Source organism: Quercus suber, unplaced genomic scaffold (assembly GCF_002906115.3).
Source record: "Quercus suber isolate HL8 unplaced genomic scaffold, Cork oak 2.0 scaffold_45, whole genome shotgun sequence".
In the NCBI taxonomy this organism is placed as follows: Eukaryota; Viridiplantae; Streptophyta; class Magnoliopsida; order Fagales; family Fagaceae; genus Quercus; species Quercus suber.
This window is the reverse complement of record NW_027069510.1, coordinates 184,441-202,392: the sequence shown is the minus strand read 5'-3', so window position 1 is coordinate 202,392 and position 17,952 is coordinate 184,441. Positions and strand designations below refer to the sequence as shown.

The window sequence follows — 17,952 nt, the reverse complement described above, 5'->3', positions numbered from 1 at the left end:
GCCTAAAAACGATTTATGAAACTAGCTCCAATCTACTCTGGCTGATATCCTATTGCCACTGCCATCTTTGAGAATGTCAAAAAGAATTTCGTAGAAAGATGAAAAAACTTACAAAGATTAGCTACTGTCAACCACACTTATTTTTTTTTCTTCCATAGCTATTCCTCTTTGGTAAGAAGCTCAAGAAGTTCTTGTTCAGGAATCTTTCAATACCAAGGGAGTTGAAGATGAGGGCTGCTTTTGCAATTCTGAGACCTGGCTTCTTCTATCTTGGCTTGTATAGCATTCAATAAGATTATAATTAAAGCACAGAAAAAGATTAATGAGAAGGTTTATCTTCATGATATGACTATAACAGTTGCAGACTGGGCTAGTTACCCACTTTCTTGTGAGTTATACCTTCATTTTGCCCAGGTTTATGAACGATGACCTCACCAAGCAAAATTCTAAGTCTGCTGTCTGCATGCGCCAAATGATATGCTTGCTTCCAACTTTGGGGTGACGCAAAGACAAACTTTTAAGCATATTACAAAATAATAGGAACTCAAATTTGGCCAACAGGTTGGTGGTTTGCTACACATTTACTCTTCCAGAAGACTTGTTTTGTCTTCCTAAATGCAATATGTTCTGGGAACAACAGGTTTTCACTGCTTTTAAGACAGAGCATTTCTAATATGCTATGGTATCTTTATCCATTCCATTCTAGCGAATACCTAGTAAAAAAGTGTATATTGTGTAAAGAAAATAAATTCTGAAGCTTTCAAAATCAGCATGGTAAACCAATTAGCAATTTAGCAATATGAAAAAAAAAAAAAAAACAGAGCTTTCTAAGGATAACCATTGCAAATGATGGATAATGAAGATAGTATACATCTCATTGAGAAATTATGTCAGAGATAAAAAGTTATAGATAAATCATAAATGACTCTAGCAATGAACTGCACAATTTTGTGGATAAAACATATACTGAGCTGGAAAATCTAAATTACAAGTGTTGATGTAGCTCACAACATTCTTCATGTGGTATGTGATCATTGTGACTGAGGCTTTCATCTTTGTTTGCTATCATAGGCAGGGAGGGATATAACTCGGGACAAGGGAATAAAAGCTTCAGACGGAAAGCATCAACTCCATTCAAGTAGTACCGGAAGAGCCGTTTTGCCCTAATAAACCCCAGACGTCCATACAGTGCTAATGCTCCTTTATTTGTGACTTCTGCTTCCAATGTTACCTTCACAAAGTAATAATAAAAATAAGAAAGAATATTAAGAAAAGAACAATAATAACCATGAGTCAGTATATTCCCTGCAGAACATTGCTAGAAAAAAAATGACAAACTCAAGAACACCATGAATCATACTAAAGAATAATTGTAGTTGGGATATGTTAGTGCAAATGAAGAAAACATCACTATTGGTATCCTCATGGAAGCACACCCATATTACATTAACCAAGTCATTGAATTTTAATCTTTTGAATGGATCAATCAATTAAATATGCTATTTCAGGTGTATGTACCAATCAATTGGAGGGGGGGGGGGGGGTGGGGGGGGGGGGGGGGGGGGGGACAATAGCAAGAAACAATAACGCAGGCCATGATTTAAAAAACAGAATGAAATGGGAAGCCAATCCATCATTGCTCCATCAATTTACAATTCTATTGACCTTCTCTGCTTTACTTTATAAAGATGAAGGGAAAGAGGTAAAAACCAAATAAATCCTAATAAACCACTTAAGAAACCTTAAACAAGTTTGCAAAATCCAAGCTATTCATTTAAACTTGGTTACTTTCTCTATATGGATCATTACCTTCAAAAATTATATATGGAGGAGTATTTTGGAATAAATTGATACAGCATAACACACAATGGTAACATTAGAATCCACATTGACATACCTCTTCACAACCAGATTCCATCATCACTTTGATAGATCTGGTAACAAGTTCTGTAGCTGCAACATAAAGGAAACCTCAACTTAGATAATAATACAAAAATGCATAGATATTATGAGAAACCAGTAGCCTCAAAATTGCACTAGACCATCATTTTCTACTACAACAAACTTATCATTCCTAAGTAACCCAAAAACTTAAATATAATAAATGCATAATCACCAAACAATCATTTATGTTACTCAACTAAATGGAACAAGATTCTCTTCATTTCAAGTCCTATCCATTTAGTGCATTTCATGGTTAAGATTTTATTTTATGGATCTAATATTGATGACGTGACAGTAGGCACACCTTTAGATTTGTAAAATTTAATCTGAACCATGAAATGGACAAGACTTGAAATTTGGAAAAAACTTTCCCCATGAATGACAACTCATTCTTCATGATGCTTTCTCTTTACAAGATCACCCCATATCTAAGAGTTCTACACACACACACACAAAAACAGTTAGACACAGCCACAAATAAAACTAAATAAAATTCAGGATGATCAAAATGCAATTAACATAATTAGTTCAATGAAGTTCCATCCCAGTAATTAGATTGGATGGAAGGGAAAAGTTACCAATGCCTTTGCCTCTATAAGGCTTGATGACAACCAGCATAGCAATGTAGCCTCTGAACGTATTTCGATGCTGACCCATCTTACACACCACCGTCCCCACACACTTCCCATTGTGAAAAGCCTAGACCCACATAGAGAAAAAAACCAAACGAATTACAGAGTGAGTGAGTGAGAAATTTTTAGTTTTGAAAGAAACCCAATAGAAGTGAAAGTAAAGGGTACCAGGAAGGAGAGCTGGGGCCAGAGATAGACGAAGTAACGGTAGGTGAAGATGGAGTAAGGTTCACTGAGTTCTTGGTCAACAAGGGACATGACAAGGGGTAGATGGTGTTCTCCTCCATAGCTCACGTACTCTATTTGCGATGCATCCAATTCTGATTTTCCCGTTTCTGTTTCTTCTTCTTCATTCTTTCTTTCCATTCCTCCTCCTCTCTCTCTCTCTCTCTCTCTCTCTCTGCACTCTGTTTGCACTCTGTGTTGGTGGTGTAGGGTTTGAAGCAGTGGGCTTAGTGTGAGAAAGAAATCAAAGAATATGGATTTTGGGCTCTTTATGGGCCTATACTTTTAAGGGAGAAGAACAGGTCCATCTAAAAGGCCGACGTACTCTACCCCTTCAAAAAAATAGGCCCATTTTTCAACCCAAAAAAAAAAGAAGGAAAAACAGACTAATTTATCAAATAAAAACGAGTTGCTATGACCATTTGGTCCAACCACAAGGTGCTTCCTCCCTTGTTAACTGAGAGTTTTATTGAGGGTTCAAATGATAGTTTAATTGTAATGACATTTTTTGTTGTACTTGATAAAATATATATATATATATATATCATGAGATCTCCTAGAAATTTGAATGTGATTCAAAAATGAATTTTCATTTAATTATGTATTTTGTAAGTGCCTTTCATGAGCATGTATTTTTATGGTAAAGAAAGCAGAAACACGACAGTTGACTGTTGTAAGTTGTAAGTGTGCATGCATCTTTTTTTGTGTTGTAGAGATATTGTTCATGATATTTCTTACTCTTGTTCGGAAATTTGAAGTATTGTTGCCATTTCTCTCTTTAAAAATATATTGAAACACTTATTTTGGGCTCTTTATGGGCCTTTACTTATGAGGGAGAAGAATTGGTCATTTTAAAGGCTGAAATACTCTTACCCTCCAAAAAAGGGCTCAATTTTCAGCCCAATAATAAATAAGGAAAAACATACTAAATCAATAAATAAGACTTGCTATGATCATTTGGCCCAACCACAAGGTGCTTCCTCCCTTGTTAATTGTGAGTTTAAAATAACCACTTACAGGAAGTAATAGTAGAAATAAGAGGTTACAAGGTAAGATGGGGGTAGGGAAATCTAACGGGAGTTTTAAAGCTAGAAAAGTAATAAGTTTTGAATACAACTTGAAAGGAACATCCCTTTTATAAGCCAAAGAAAACACTATTTAAACAGTGAATATATATATATATATATATTTTAGCAAGCGATCTCCTAGAAACTTGAATGTGATTTGAAAAATGAATTTTCATGTATTTTGTAAGTGCCATTCATGAGTATGTATTTTGATGGTAAAGAAAGCATAAGTATGACAGTCGAGTGTTGTAATTTATAAGTGTGCATGCATCAGTTTTTTGTGCTGTAGAGATATTGTTTAAGGGGTTTGGCTTACCTCTAGTATTTTTTTAATTGGACATGTCATTTTGTTCTAAATATACAATAACAAGTGGCAATGAGTTTAATCTCTACTTTTTATTTAGTTAGTAGATAATGTGGCAATTTCTTATTAAAATAAAAGGAGATTCTAGTTAAAAAAGTAATGGAAGTAAGATAAACTCTTGTTTATGATATTTCCCTGACTCTTGTTTGGAAATTTGGAGTATTGTTGCCATTTCTTTCTTTAGAAACACTTATAGAGGTAGGCAATTTCCCTTCAAAGTAGTAAATTCCTCTATCAGTGTGCATGACACACACCCACAAACATGGAACATTGCTAGTGCACCAAACACGAAACGCTATCAAGGGATTTTGCCCACACAAATGCAGAACTTTGTAAAATTTTGGCCATAAGAACTATATAATATAGGAGATACATATCTTTGTGTGTTTAATTATGTATAATTCTTATCAAAGGCCAAACCACATTGCTCCTAATTATTTGGTGGCATCTAGATTATGATTGGCAAAACCAAAAAGCGTTGTTGCTTTGATTTATGTTGAATTCTGAGTACATTATAATATTAACTCATTGACAATTCACAATTTTCAAACTATGAGTACTATTTTTTTTTACTTAACCCCCAATCAATAAAAACCACTACTACCAGCCACTAAAGTAAAGTCTATGTTCTCACTTATTTTCCATTTGAATAACATTGTAAGAGATAGTTAGAATTATCTACCATCTTTGAACGACCATCAAAAGAAGAGGTGTAAAACACATTCTCTACGCATGACTGAGCATTCAGATCTAATTGGAGACATTATTTTATTATTTAGGTTAAAGGACTTTTAGAACTTTATGGACCTAGACCTTAATAAGTTAAGAACATTTGAATTGAATGATCAATTATGATTTTGAATTGGTGGTAACCACTTTAAACTTTTTCCCCAAACATACGTGCGTCATCATTCAAGTGGCTGATATCCCCCGACAAAAAATTAGACTTTAATACATAGAACTTTTTTTTTTTTGGGTGTCAATTTGTGTAAATGAGTGATAGGAAGAAATTTCAATTTTTTTAGATTGGATTTGGATACTTGAATTTGGATATGAATTTAGATTTGAATTTAAAAGCGATGGATTTAAAATGCCTTAATATTCTAAATCTATAAATATATTTAGCCAAACAATAAATTCAAGTGTAAGATTCACCATTTTATAGATTGCAAAACAAAAAACTATATTTAAATACTCTTACCAAACAGGACCTAAGTATGTCATATGAATTTCTAAAATGTTATGAATTTAGAAGTTATTTCAAATTTAAGAATTTTAAGGTTTAAAATCTTTAATAGATTTGTCAAATCCAAGTTCTTGACCATTTGTAAACTAGTCAAACAAAGTATTTGAAATTTAATCACTTAAATCCAAATTCATGTGCCCAAATTTTGCCATCCAAGCACGCCATTAGGTTGTGTTTGGAAACTTGAATCTAGATTTGAATTTTAATTTTAAATTAAGAGATTTGAAATGTCTTGATTTCAAATTTATTGATTTTAGGAGTTATTTTAAATCCAAACATTTTAAATATTTAAAATCCTTCTTAGATTTGTCAAATTCAAATTATTGACATTTTTTTAATTGTCCAAACAAGATATTTAGATTTCAATTACCCAAATCCAAATGGCCAAATTATGTCATCCAAACACACTATTAGAAAATTTTAGTCAGGGCTTGAGGGCTCAAAATTCTGCATATAAATTTCACCTAGAAAAAACTTATTTCCAAATTTCGATATCTATGACTTGGAGTGAGAATAAATTGCCTTGAAACAACCAATGATAACCTTCTCATTGAAGTGAGGATAAGCTTTTGAGCAACGAACATTTCACTATTGCTACTCCACCTCCACTCCACCAATGGAACCGCTTGTAGTTAAACACAACAATTATAAGTTGCGTTAGTTCATTGACGGAGAGTACTGCAAGTTGCCCAACCACGTTAGATTCTTCATTGTATAAGGTCTTGTGCTACTCAATGGTGTGTATGACCATAGCACCTCCTTGGGTTCTTCATTATTTTGAACAAATGAACAGTTACTTTTTTTAGTTGATGAGAGGGGGAATTGAATTTTTTGATAGTTTGATAGTTACAAAAATAGGGGATAATTTCGAGGACTTAATACATGGTTTTAAATCTGAACTGGAAGAAAAACCAGATTTGCCTCTGATTCCTGAAATTTTTTTTTTCCCGGTTTTGATAAGTTTTTCTTTGTTTTAGGCAATTTTTTGGACCGGACTAGCCTCCGGTTCCCGGTTCAACTGATCGGATTGGCAGGTCCGGTTTGGTTTTTAAAACAAATGAGGACTATGGAAAGGTCTTGTGCATGCCATGTAGTTTCTGCAAATTTGTTTATGTATTTTTTGTAATGGGTGTGTGTTGAATGTTAATTCAATTATTGTATTTATATATGAAAATATGGTTTAATAGTGAGCTTAACGATTATGATATACTTTTTCAATTTTTTTTTTCTTATATTTAGGTTAGTATAATTTTTTTTTTTAATTTTTTTTTATGTATATAGTATCCAAATAAATTTAGGGCCGTAAACAAGTCATGTTTTGCTGAGTAGTTAATGTTCGAGTTCAGCTTGACAACAAAAGTAAAATTTTCAAGTTCGACTTGAGCTCGGATCAAGCCTACAAAAAATGTTTGAACTCGAGCTCATCAAAAAGTTCATAAGCTTGAATTTGGCAGCTCAACTTAATTCATTAATCAAGCAGAACTTGAGATTCAACATGAGTAAATTATCAAATGCTTAAATCTCCAAAAATCAGGTAAGCATAATTAACCTACCAATTACATCATGCTTCTAATCCTACATGTGTATTTGCAATTATTTAGAATTTTAGATTACAACTTTACATGATTATATCCATACATTCATCTCTCAATTTGCTATTGTCACCTCACTTTTCACTCCACCTTTGTTTACAACTAATTGTTTTTGCTTCCTATAAGCTATTTTACGACTTAAACAAAGCCTTCAACTTTCAAGTGCCTATGGGATTGTGTTGTTGCACCCTTTCCATTTTAGGGAAGTGTTTTTAGGTAGTAAACACATTAAACCTTTCTTGTTCCATTGGAAGGACAAGTTTTCTATAGTCATTCCAAACCATAAAAATTCTCTTCCTTTTTCTAAATTTAATTTAAAAAAAAAAAAAGGGTTCTCTCTTTACGTTCACTCTCATTATTTTCTATAAATACTTCATTATCATGAAGACTAATTGCTATGTCTATATTTTCAAAAGCAGCCATTTATTGACTCTCCGCTTCACAATTCTATATATTAACATTCCAAAACTTATATGAATAAACAAGAAATTAACTTTAATATAACATTTAAAGAACTTATGGCACATATCACAAAACAAAGCTAATATAACAATTTCAGTAGCTACCCAGACAACGGACTCTACACCTCAACAAAAAAGAAAAAGGAAAAATAGAACTTCATTCCAATTTACACACCAAACTCCCAATTTACAAGCTAAGCTGCCATCAAACAAAAACAATAAAAAAGAAGTTAGCGAGTTTTATAGAAATTTCAAAAACAACCATAAGCTGAACATTAAGATTGTTAGAGATATATTTATATATTAGACCAATAGTATATGCCCAAAGCCAATCCTAATTTGTGTGCAACAAGCTAAGATCCTACTTGTACTAAAAGTCTATTAACTATAGGATTAAGTCTACTATATATACCCATGTTGGGTTCATTGTAACACGATTTATACTACACTTTCATTTAATAAAAATGTAGGCCTTAAGAATTTTCTCTATAGATGTAGGCTGTCAAATTGAATCATGTAACTCTCGTGTTCTTGTATTATCTATTTTATGCTTCCACTTGCACATATATTTTAGCATATTCAACATAATAGTAGGATTTAGCCTACTATATATACTCATGTTGGGTTCATTGTAACATGATTTATACTATACTTTCATATAATAAAAATGTAGGCCTTAAGAGTTTTCTCTGTAGATGTTGGTTGCCAAATTAAACCATGTAACCCTCGTGTTCTTGTATTATCTATTTTATTCTTCCACTTACACATATATTTTAGCATATTCAACATTATATTAGAGCAAATATTCAACAAAGATGTTTCTAAGTTATCAAAGAAACAACAGTGGCTAACAACTATAAAAATATATAGACATTTTAAGAATTTTAAACCAAAAATTCTCTCTCTCTCTCTCTCTCTCTCTCTCTCTCTCTCTCAGTTGAATTCTTTGAGAAAAATTGAAAAAAAAAAAAAAACAATTGAAGTGAAAGAGAGAAAAGATGAGGCAATTCGAGGAAGTCAGAGCACTAGGATATAGAATATGTTGATGAAAACACAATAATAATGGAAATAACAAAAAAAAAAAAAAAGAATAATACTTTTGAATATTAATTATTTGGAGATAAAAAAAAATACACAACACTATTTAGACTGAGGTGCGACACTCGCTCTCACCTCCTCCCTCTATCTCCCCCTTGCGCACATATTTAGCCAAATATTTGATTCAATACATATTAGTCTATTAATCGCCACAATTAAAAAGAATAAAATAATCCATCTCTTTTTCAATGTGAGATTAAATATTTTACTAAATCCTTATCTTCCTTATTAACTCCCATATTTTTATATTTTAGTATGCATTGGGGTAGAAATTATTCTATCCTGCGTTTGCGTTTCTGGCGTTTCACGCCTCTTTTTATTTTTTATTTTTTTTATTATTATTAATTGAGAAGCACATGAACATAGACCTGCCAGTGAGTCTCGTGCACTGTACACGGGACCAACCACCTTGTTGACCGTCAAATTTGTACTGGAATAGCACTGTTCAGTGGATTCCGTGCACTATTCATGGGACTCACAAACTTTTTTTTAACAACTTTTTCATTAAAAATGGGTTCCACGGCATTATTCACACATTTAAAAATTATTTTGTTATAATGTTTTCAGTTTTCAACAAAATAAGTGGTATCCAAATGGACCCTTAGTTATATTATTAATTCATTTTAATTAGATAATATTAATATGCCCCAACAGAATACTAGAGTACTACTCTCATTTATTGGTTAAAAAAATAGAATACTAGAGTACTAGACAGAAACATTGAGGATGACTGCGTGAAAAGAGCTAAAGAAGTCTAGAACAAGCTAAAATGAATAGTAATTACTAATGTCTAATGGCCTGTTTGGTAACATTGTTTAAACATCATAACACGTATTTTTGTAATATTTTTTCACTTACACGTATTTTCACAATACTTAAATAACATTATTAGAAATTTTTTACCGAAATGACCTATTTGCTAGGAACATAAGCAAGGTAGGGAGAGGTTTGGCTAAGTTAGGCTAAGGCAAAAAGTTAAAGTAACAAGAGAGAGAGGGGGAGGGGGATTCGCCTTAAAGATGAAAAAGGACCCATAAAGGATGCGGTTACATTAGATGCATGGTGGACGCATGGCCCACTTAGATGGAAAAAAAAAAAAATTTGTAACTAAAGGGGCTTCATGTCCAGTCAGCTAAGAAAGAAGAAAAAAAAAAAGTAATGGATTCCCTAACTTGGCTGACTATGGACATCTGATAGAGGTGGTCAAGATGTTGGCAGAAAGTTTTGTAGCAATTGAGTTCAGTTTTATTCCAAAACAGTGTAATATTTTAGCCCATAAATATGTTAGCAAGTATACGGTGTAGATGGAGGATGTTCCTCTACACTTGTTCACTGTAATTCATGCTACTTTGGTTTCTTAAATAAAATCCCAATGTTCTTTCTCAAAAAAAAAAAGAAAAAAAGAAAAAAAGAAAAATGAAAAAAGAAAATGAAAAAAAGTTCAAGTTGTTTTGAACTAAGCCTTACTGTTCATGAGTTTGTTCATGAACAATTTTTTTAAAAAAATTTTATTTGGACTCTACTTGTTTATTAAATAAGTTTAAAATTAAGGCTTAAACTTGACTCATTTATATATATATATATATATATAAGCATAAATGAGTCTTTTACTTTTTATTTTTATTTTTATTTTTTTATATACAAGATAGAAATTTTACTTTAGCCTAATTTAAGTATATATGTGTGTAAAGCTCCCTCGTGGAGATTGAAACCCGGACTTTTGTCCCCTACACCTCACAAACACTTATATTTGTGGAGTGACTATCACATCAAGGGTGCGTGGTAATAAAAGAGTCTTTTACTGATCCAAACATGAATTGTTTATGAATCACTTAATTTATTAGAACCCTACAAACAATGAAGTAAATATTTGACTAAGTATGAGTTTGGATAGCACTAATGCGTTGGGCGTTTGGCTTTTTTTCCTAGTCTCGTGCACTGTTCACGAACTAGCTTGTACAAAAAAACGCGTTTGTAACTTTAAAATTGGGTCTCACGGGCACTATTTGTAGTTTAAAAATTATTTTACTACAATATTTTCATCAATAAGCAGCATTCAAATAGACCCTAAATGATGGAGTTGCATACACTCATTTTTAATTCTCTATGCAAAAACACAACATTTTTAATGTGTTGCACACAAACTTTGGACTTTTTTGTAAAAGACAAGTGCCCAGTAAACGATACCTTTGTTCTCGGTAGAGCTTAAGAGATGGATCAGAACTATTGTGACACATTCTTCATGCCCCTTCAAAATTCAAAAACAAATGCCTACCGCTACCGCATCATCATTAACTTTAAGAATGTTTATCTATTACAGTAAACCACTGAGAAGATAAAGTGATAAACACACGCTCAGGGAAAAAAAAAGGTAGTTCAGAAAAAGGATAAGATATACACATATTTCAAAGCCCACCATTATCACTGTGTCATTTAGATCTAATTTCGTACTCACACCACTCCACTTGTCTTTATGCTTCTCAAACAAACTCTATCAGTGTAGCTGCTTATTACAAAAAAACATTGTGGGAGTAGAAAATGAATGAACAACCAAAAGAATTGACAGACAAGATGCCACCAAGTCATGGCTTCCCAGTAATTGGGGAGGTGTGTTTGGGCTTAGTCAAAAAAGTTCTCATGCATTTCCCTAAATTTAGGAAGCCCCCTTAAAAGAAGGGATGTTAAGTTATAAATATGAGAAATGATATATTTACAATATTTTTATAATAAATTCTAAATGATTGGTTGTTACAGGTTGGGTTAAAAAAGTAATCTCAGTGCTAAATTCAAATTTGAACTAATAATAACTAATCATTTATCATTTGTTGTGAAAATATTGTAAAAATATTTTAGACGTAACACTTTTCTATAAATATAGAGAGGAAGGAGATGGAGATGGAAGATATTTTGTATAAAATGATATTATGTCGTTGCCGCATATCTTTGAAGTGATGGTCACTGCATAAATATAAAGTTTTTACGGGATGTGAGAGGGGGTAATAAGGGTTAGAATTTAAGTATTTAAGAAGGAGATTCACACACATATACAATTAAATTAAATTAAAGTAAAAAATTTATCTTGTTTAGAAAAAAATATATTATATCAGTATTATCAAAATCCAATAACTATTTTACATACATGTCTCTCATTTATTAAATTTTAATAAGAATAATGTGATATCATTTGATACAAAATATTTTTTCGAGATAGTGACTGTGGGACTTCACAGCACCGACATGGATGAGACAACTCAAGTGGTGACTACGCATCAGGGTTGGCTTATACTGACTGAGGAGTGCCTTTGCTGCTCACGGAACCTTTGCCGTGCACATCACATGCCCAAAGCCAAACCTTGCAAATTTCTTCTTCTAAATATTTAATATTATTAATTAACTTGATTGCCTCTGGTTTATAGATAGACTTCAGACATGACAACCAGACCAGAACATCGGGTTTAGGTTTGACCATGATTGGGTTTGGATGAAAAAAGGATTTTTTTATTTGTTAAAAAAAAAAAAAAAAAACATGTTAGATCAAACGGATTGTTATTCTTATGACTTTTATCCGGGTTTTTTATGGGTTCAGTCAACATATGATTACACAGGTAGCATTTTTATTTAAATATAAAAAATCTGATATAACTAAGTGTGTAATGTTACCTAATATATATAAATGAAAATTAGTCAATAAAAAAATTAAAATTAAAATTTTATAATAGAAGCTTGGCAAGCGGATTTGGATTGAGTATGGCAAATCCATTTGTAACAATCTAAGTAAGGCGCTGCACATTTTTTGTGCTTGAATACCCTAAAAGGATTAGTTAAGTAATAATTAAGATTCTTCATAATCATTTATAAACTTGTAATTGCAATTATCTGATATCCGTAAGACTTAGTAGTTAGTACATGCTTACACAACACACATTAAAACAATTATGTCTAATAAAATCCACACAATTTGGGGTATTAAAATATTTATCCATTACTTTTTATTTTTATTTTTTTATATGTGTTTAAGTGGATTAATGAGTTTGAATCCAATTTTACCAGGTTTATATTACTATGGCAATTTATAATTGAAACAACAGCATTTTACATAGATACATTATTAATATTATCTTTATTATGTACCATAGTAATAAAAATTATATTAGTAATTATGAAAAAGAAGCTTGTGTACTACATTTATATTATACATCTAAGCTCCCATTGGTTATAAAATTTAAAGATTCCAATGGCCAAACTTGCAACAATTTGCTCTATTTTATATTATTATCTCTAAGGTGTTTATAGTTGAACCTAGTGTGAAAATCAGCATTGTTAAAATTTTAAAACATTTTAGAAGTATATATTTGCACTTTTTTTTATTCACACGTTTTATGCATATTTCTTATTTCGTAATATTTGATTTTGAATATAAAATATTAAGGAAAGTGACAAAAAGTGGTCATGCGAGGTTAGATCCCGTAGATCGGAGTGAGATTTTGACATTGCAACCAATTGGTTCATTGCACCTGAAATCAAAAATTGCAATTCAATTCACGTGGGATTAATTAGAAAATGACACCTGTACCCCTTAATTTAGTTTGGACGGAAAGGAAAAAGAAAGATCATAGTCTTGGAAAATGAACATTAACACATGGACGGTCCAGACGTGGCAGTGTAGACCTCTTAGATTACATTATCTGGTAGAAAATCCTTTCCCTGATTTATTAGAATTCCAAATATTTCCTTTTCATTCTTTTTGGCACCTCCAGGAGACAAATATAACCTAACTTTAACGTGTATCAATGAAAACCCTCAAGCAACCCCTTTCACCTCCCTTCTCTCTGTACTATTTTTTCTTCCTTTCTTTCACTCTTCCTTTTCCTCCTCTAATATGATCCCTACTCTTTATTTCTCTTCTTTTTCTTGCTCTTATTGATCTTTCACAGTCGATCACACACAATTTTTATTAGATCTGCCTTTTGATATGGTCACAAGCCATAAACTACTAATCAAACAACTTGGAGAGTTTCATGAGCTAGAGCTACAAGCTCAGCCACAAAGAGATTAACAAGGTGGATCCAAGGCATGGTAAGAGGGCTCTTCCTTATGATGCATCGGAAGAGAAAAAGGAAGATCATGTCTTTTCCGTAGATTCATCAGCTTGGGTACTTCAAGATCCCTCAGCCATGGCTTCATCAGCCTTTGCACCAATTATTGGCACTGGGGACAGCAGCCCAACTCAGAGGCAAGCAGACATGTTAGTTGGGTCAGAGTCTAACGTGAAAGAATCTGCCACTTCTAAACCTACACACGATCAAGGTAAGTTAATATATACTATATTAATTCCTAAATAATACATATTTTTTTAGATGAACATATTTCAAAATTATAAATCCAATCTAATTGTTATCATATTTAAGAATGATTATATAGCTCATATATAGTACAATCTCTAGCCCTTGGCCTAGCTTGTTACTAGCCATGGGATTCTTGTTTGAAGTATCCAGTCTAACAAGGAAGCAAATTACCATGTCCATTAGTCCATGTGGCCTTAATCACCATAATGATTGACATACATTAGTTGATATTTTAAAATCAAGATGATTTGGCTTTGTAATCATAATGATAGATATATATTGCAATCTGATCAAAATTAAAATAAGTTTGCCCTTGCCTGTTTTGAAAGAAAAAAAAAAAAAAAAATCTAAAATGTATATAAATGACTAAAACTCAACAATACATAATCTTGAACTATGTACCAAGATATAATTATTTTAGTGATTAACTGGGTGCAATCACTCCCTATCTCACTTAATTAAACAAACCCCATAATTGTATTGTTTAAGTATTAATTCGGTTCTATTTCTTAGTCAGCCATACAAAGTACAAAATATCTGCATGTAGTTACATGCTTTTAGTTTCTCCCGAAGCACATATATACCATTAAAAAAAACCCTCAATCAAAGATATAAGACTAATACATTATTTAATGGATATATTTGAATTTGCAATATTTAATTTGAACAATGAAAGGTTCTATTTCTTGACCATTCTAATGAAATGTTTTCACGTTCTTGTAAAATAAGCATAAGTGGTAACTGAAAAGCCTACCTCAATCTTTTATTACATAAACGTTGCAACGTATATGTTTAATTATTATCATTCCCAAAAGATCTTGCTATTTTATGCTATAGTGTTGCACTTGATAATGTTTGTTAAATTACTGATTTTCCTAAAGCACATATATACCATAAAAAAAAACCTCAATCAAAGGTATCAGACTAACACATTATTTAATGGATATATTTGAATTTGTAATATTTAATTTGAACAATGAAAGGTTCTATTTTTTGACCATTCTAATGAAATGTTTTCATGTTCTTGTAAAATAAGCATAAGTGGTTACTGAAAAGCCTACCTCCATCTTTTATTACATAAACATTATAACTTATACGTTTAATTATTATCATTCCCAAAAGATCTTGCTATTTTATGCTATAGTTTTGCACTTGATAATGTTTGTTAAATTATTGATTGTCCTAAAAGTTTAAACTGGTAGAAAATGATGAATTTAATTACTTAACCATTATTCTAACAATGTTCACTATTTTATGTGTAGATTTATTTATTTACTTGAATGTTACAATAGGAGAGGGACATTTGAATCATTAATGTTTTCATTGAAAACGCCAAAATGTAATAATTCAGTTATAAGGCACTTAAGGATTTTGTTATTGCTGCAGTATTTCTCATTGGGTTTCAACATATGAAGCTTTTGATCTCTCATTCTTGCATCTACATTTGATCCTAAACTACAATGTCTTAAACTTGACTAATCAAGGGCCTTGAACTTCTTGTAGCGAATAATGTAATAAGAAGAAGGCATTATCGAGGAGTAAGGCAGAGACCATGGGGCAAATGGGCAGCTGAAATCCGTGACCCAAAGAAAGCAGCTCGAGTGTGGCTTGGAACATTTGAGACAGCTGAGGCTGCAGCTGCTGCTTATGATGCAGCAGCTTTGAAATTCAAAGGCACAAAAGCTAAACTCAATTTTCCTGAACGCATTGAAGGAGGGACCGATCAGATGGGCTACTTCATGAATGGCCACCAAGGTTCTTCAGCCATTAATGTTGCACCAAGTTTTCCCAATTACTCATTTTCTCATCATGCTCCTCTCCAATCTCCACCACCACCACCACAAACACTTTATCCTCTCCCACCTCCATTGTCAGCTGAAGCATTCCCAAACCTTTTACAATATGCACAGCTACTTCGCAGTAGTGATGATAATGCATTACACTATGCCACCTCAGGTCTTTATAATTATGACCATGGCCCTTTATTCTCTTCATCAACTTCTTCAGCAATATGTCCAGAACAAATGGAAAATTTTCAGAGCTCTCAGATGGGGGGTTACTCTTCTAGTTCTCATCATCATGTTCTTGAAAATCCATTCAGCTCGCAGATGGGGAGAACTTACTCTTCTGGTTTTCATTTCTTTGAACAGGGGAGGGATTCTCAAAATAATAATCCTGGACCTGGGGAATAGCAAAGTAAGGTCCATGCATGTAGTTTGCGAGTGGAAATAATATTGCCAAGAAATTAACATTCTTGGTTTACGCTAATCATTTATCCAAATGCATAAAATATCAAGTTTTCGTGGCTGTACCTTTTGGCATCTAAGAGTAAAAGTAACAACGATGTGATATGCTTGTGAGATTGGTCTATATATATAAAGCCAATTAGTTTAGTACAATAGAGAGAGAGAGAGAGCTTTGAATATGTATTCGAATTGTTTTTTAATGGCTATTCTTCTTATCATCAACAAGGATGGCTTTGTTGCACAGGTTTTGCATATTTCTTTAGTTGCTACTCTTAGAAAATATTGTCTTATTACAACCCTTAAATGCAATGTCATTCTTAAAATATGGCAAAGATTGGGGTCTAAATGCTTCTATGTATTGAATCCATTAGAATTATAACATATGTCTACCTTTGGTCATATGTTACAATTAATCTTGTCGAATTTAGTGCACCCAAACCAATTCCCTCAAAACATGTAAATTTCACAAGTGAATGGGGTCTAGCAATTATGAGAGGGACATTTCATGAGATTGGTCTTAAAAGATGCTTTCTCACAGTCTCACTAAAGTTTTGTTGAAAGAGTAAATTAAGCGATTTTTTGCTTTCCAGATATGATATTTTTATTTGCTTTTAAAATATGCAGACTATTTCATGATAAAGATTTGATTGTCCACAAATCTAAACCTATATATATTTTTAGATTTTTTAACATCACTAATCATCCTTACAAGGCATCCTGTGCATTTTTATAATTCCAAAAAAATTAAATCTTTGCTATGAATTAGACATTCTCTAAAGATTGGGTCTCAATGCTTCTATGTATTGAATCCATTAGAATTATAACATATGTCTACCTTTGGTCATATGTTACAATCTTGACGAATTTAGTGCACCCAAACCAATTCCCTCAAAACATGTAAATTTCACAAGTAAATGGGGTCTAGCAATTATGAGAGGGACATTTCATGATATTGGTCTTAAAAGATGCTTTCTCATAGTCTCATCAAAGTTTTGTTGAAAGAGTAAATTAAGCGACTTTTTGCTTTCCAGATATGATATTTTTATTTGCTTTTAAAATACGCAAACTATTTCATGATAAAAATTTGACTGTCCACGAATCTAAACCTATACATATTTTTAGATTTTTTAAGATCACTAATCATCCTTACAAGGCATCCTGTGCATTTTTATAATTCCAAAAAAAATTAAATCTTTGCTATGAATTAGACATTCTCTAATTTAAAGCCTTGTGCAAGAAGTCGCACCAAAAATTCTTCCCTTTTACTTTTATGCTTCCGGTTCTTGACTTTCAACTGCACAGCCACAAAAATGGAACATAGCGACAGTATAGTGATGGCATTAATAAATAGGGAAAATGTCTTCTGACCCTTGCTTATATCCACTATTTTATACAAATATCCACAATTGATCAAAGGATGGTGATTAACGCACTAGTAACATTAATGCACCAATAAGGAAGAATGAATTAATCAAAATTGAGAAAGAATTAAAAAAAAAAAAAGTAGAGAAAGACTCAAATTAACATTAGTAGAACTTAAAGTAATAAAAAAATTAATTATCAATTAAGAAAGAATGTGATTTTAAATAAAATAAAATGGAGAAAATGAATATATGTGGTTGAACCTAATTAATCTATTGAGAATTAATAGCAGATTCCAAAAATTTGGGATTAATACTTATTATTGTTGTTATAGTATCCATAATTGATATGAAAATATTTATATTTTTAA

The 17,952-nt window shown here is 32.0% G+C and overlaps 2 protein-coding genes across 2 annotated transcripts; one reads left to right on the top strand and one right to left on the bottom strand.

The window, feature by feature from the left end:
- Positions 1-847: 847 nt before the first annotated feature.
- Positions 848-3,022, bottom strand: LOC112035576 (N-alpha-acetyltransferase MAK3). The gene is made up of 4 exons (XM_024068411.2): positions 2,745-3,022; positions 2,523-2,643; positions 1,898-1,953; positions 848-1,231 (listed from the first exon to the last, which is right to left on the bottom strand). The coding sequence occupies exons 1-4, from the start codon at positions 2,940-2,942 to the stop codon at positions 986-988; spliced, it is 621 nt and encodes a 206-aa protein (XP_023924179.1). The 5' UTR covers positions 2,943-3,022; the 3' UTR covers positions 848-985.
- A 10,327-nt stretch (positions 3,023-13,349) lies between these two features.
- On the top strand, positions 13,350-16,461 carry LOC112035569 (ethylene-responsive transcription factor ERF113). The gene is made up of 2 exons (XM_024068397.2): positions 13,350-13,936; positions 15,478-16,461. Exons 1-2 carry the CDS (start codon positions 13,804-13,806, stop codon positions 16,164-16,166), a joined length of 822 nt encoding a protein of 273 aa, XP_023924165.1. The 5' UTR covers positions 13,350-13,803; the 3' UTR covers positions 16,167-16,461.
- The last annotated feature ends 1,491 nt before the right edge of the window (positions 16,462-17,952 follow it).

Excerpts from the sequence above, each read along its gene's own strand:
- LOC112035576 (XM_024068411.2), bottom strand. The coding sequence starts at position 2,942 with ATGGAAAGAAAGAATGAAGAAGAAGAAACAGAAACGGGAAAATCAGAA. Across the intron at positions 1,954-2,522 it reads TTATAGAGGCAAAGGCATTG|CTACAGAACTTGTTACCAGA; the intron begins GTAACTTTTCCC and ends TTTATGTTGCAG. Across the intron at positions 1,232-1,897 it reads TGGAATCTGGTTGTGAAGAG|GTAACATTGGAAGCAGAAGT; the intron begins GTATGTCAATGT and ends TACTTTGTGAAG.
- LOC112035569 (XM_024068397.2), top strand. The coding sequence starts at position 13,804 with ATGGCTTCATCAGCCTTTGCACCAATTATTGGCACTGGGGACAGCAGC. Across the intron at positions 13,937-15,477 it reads TAAACCTACACACGATCAAG|CGAATAATGTAATAAGAAGA; the intron begins GTAAGTTAATAT and ends AACTTCTTGTAG.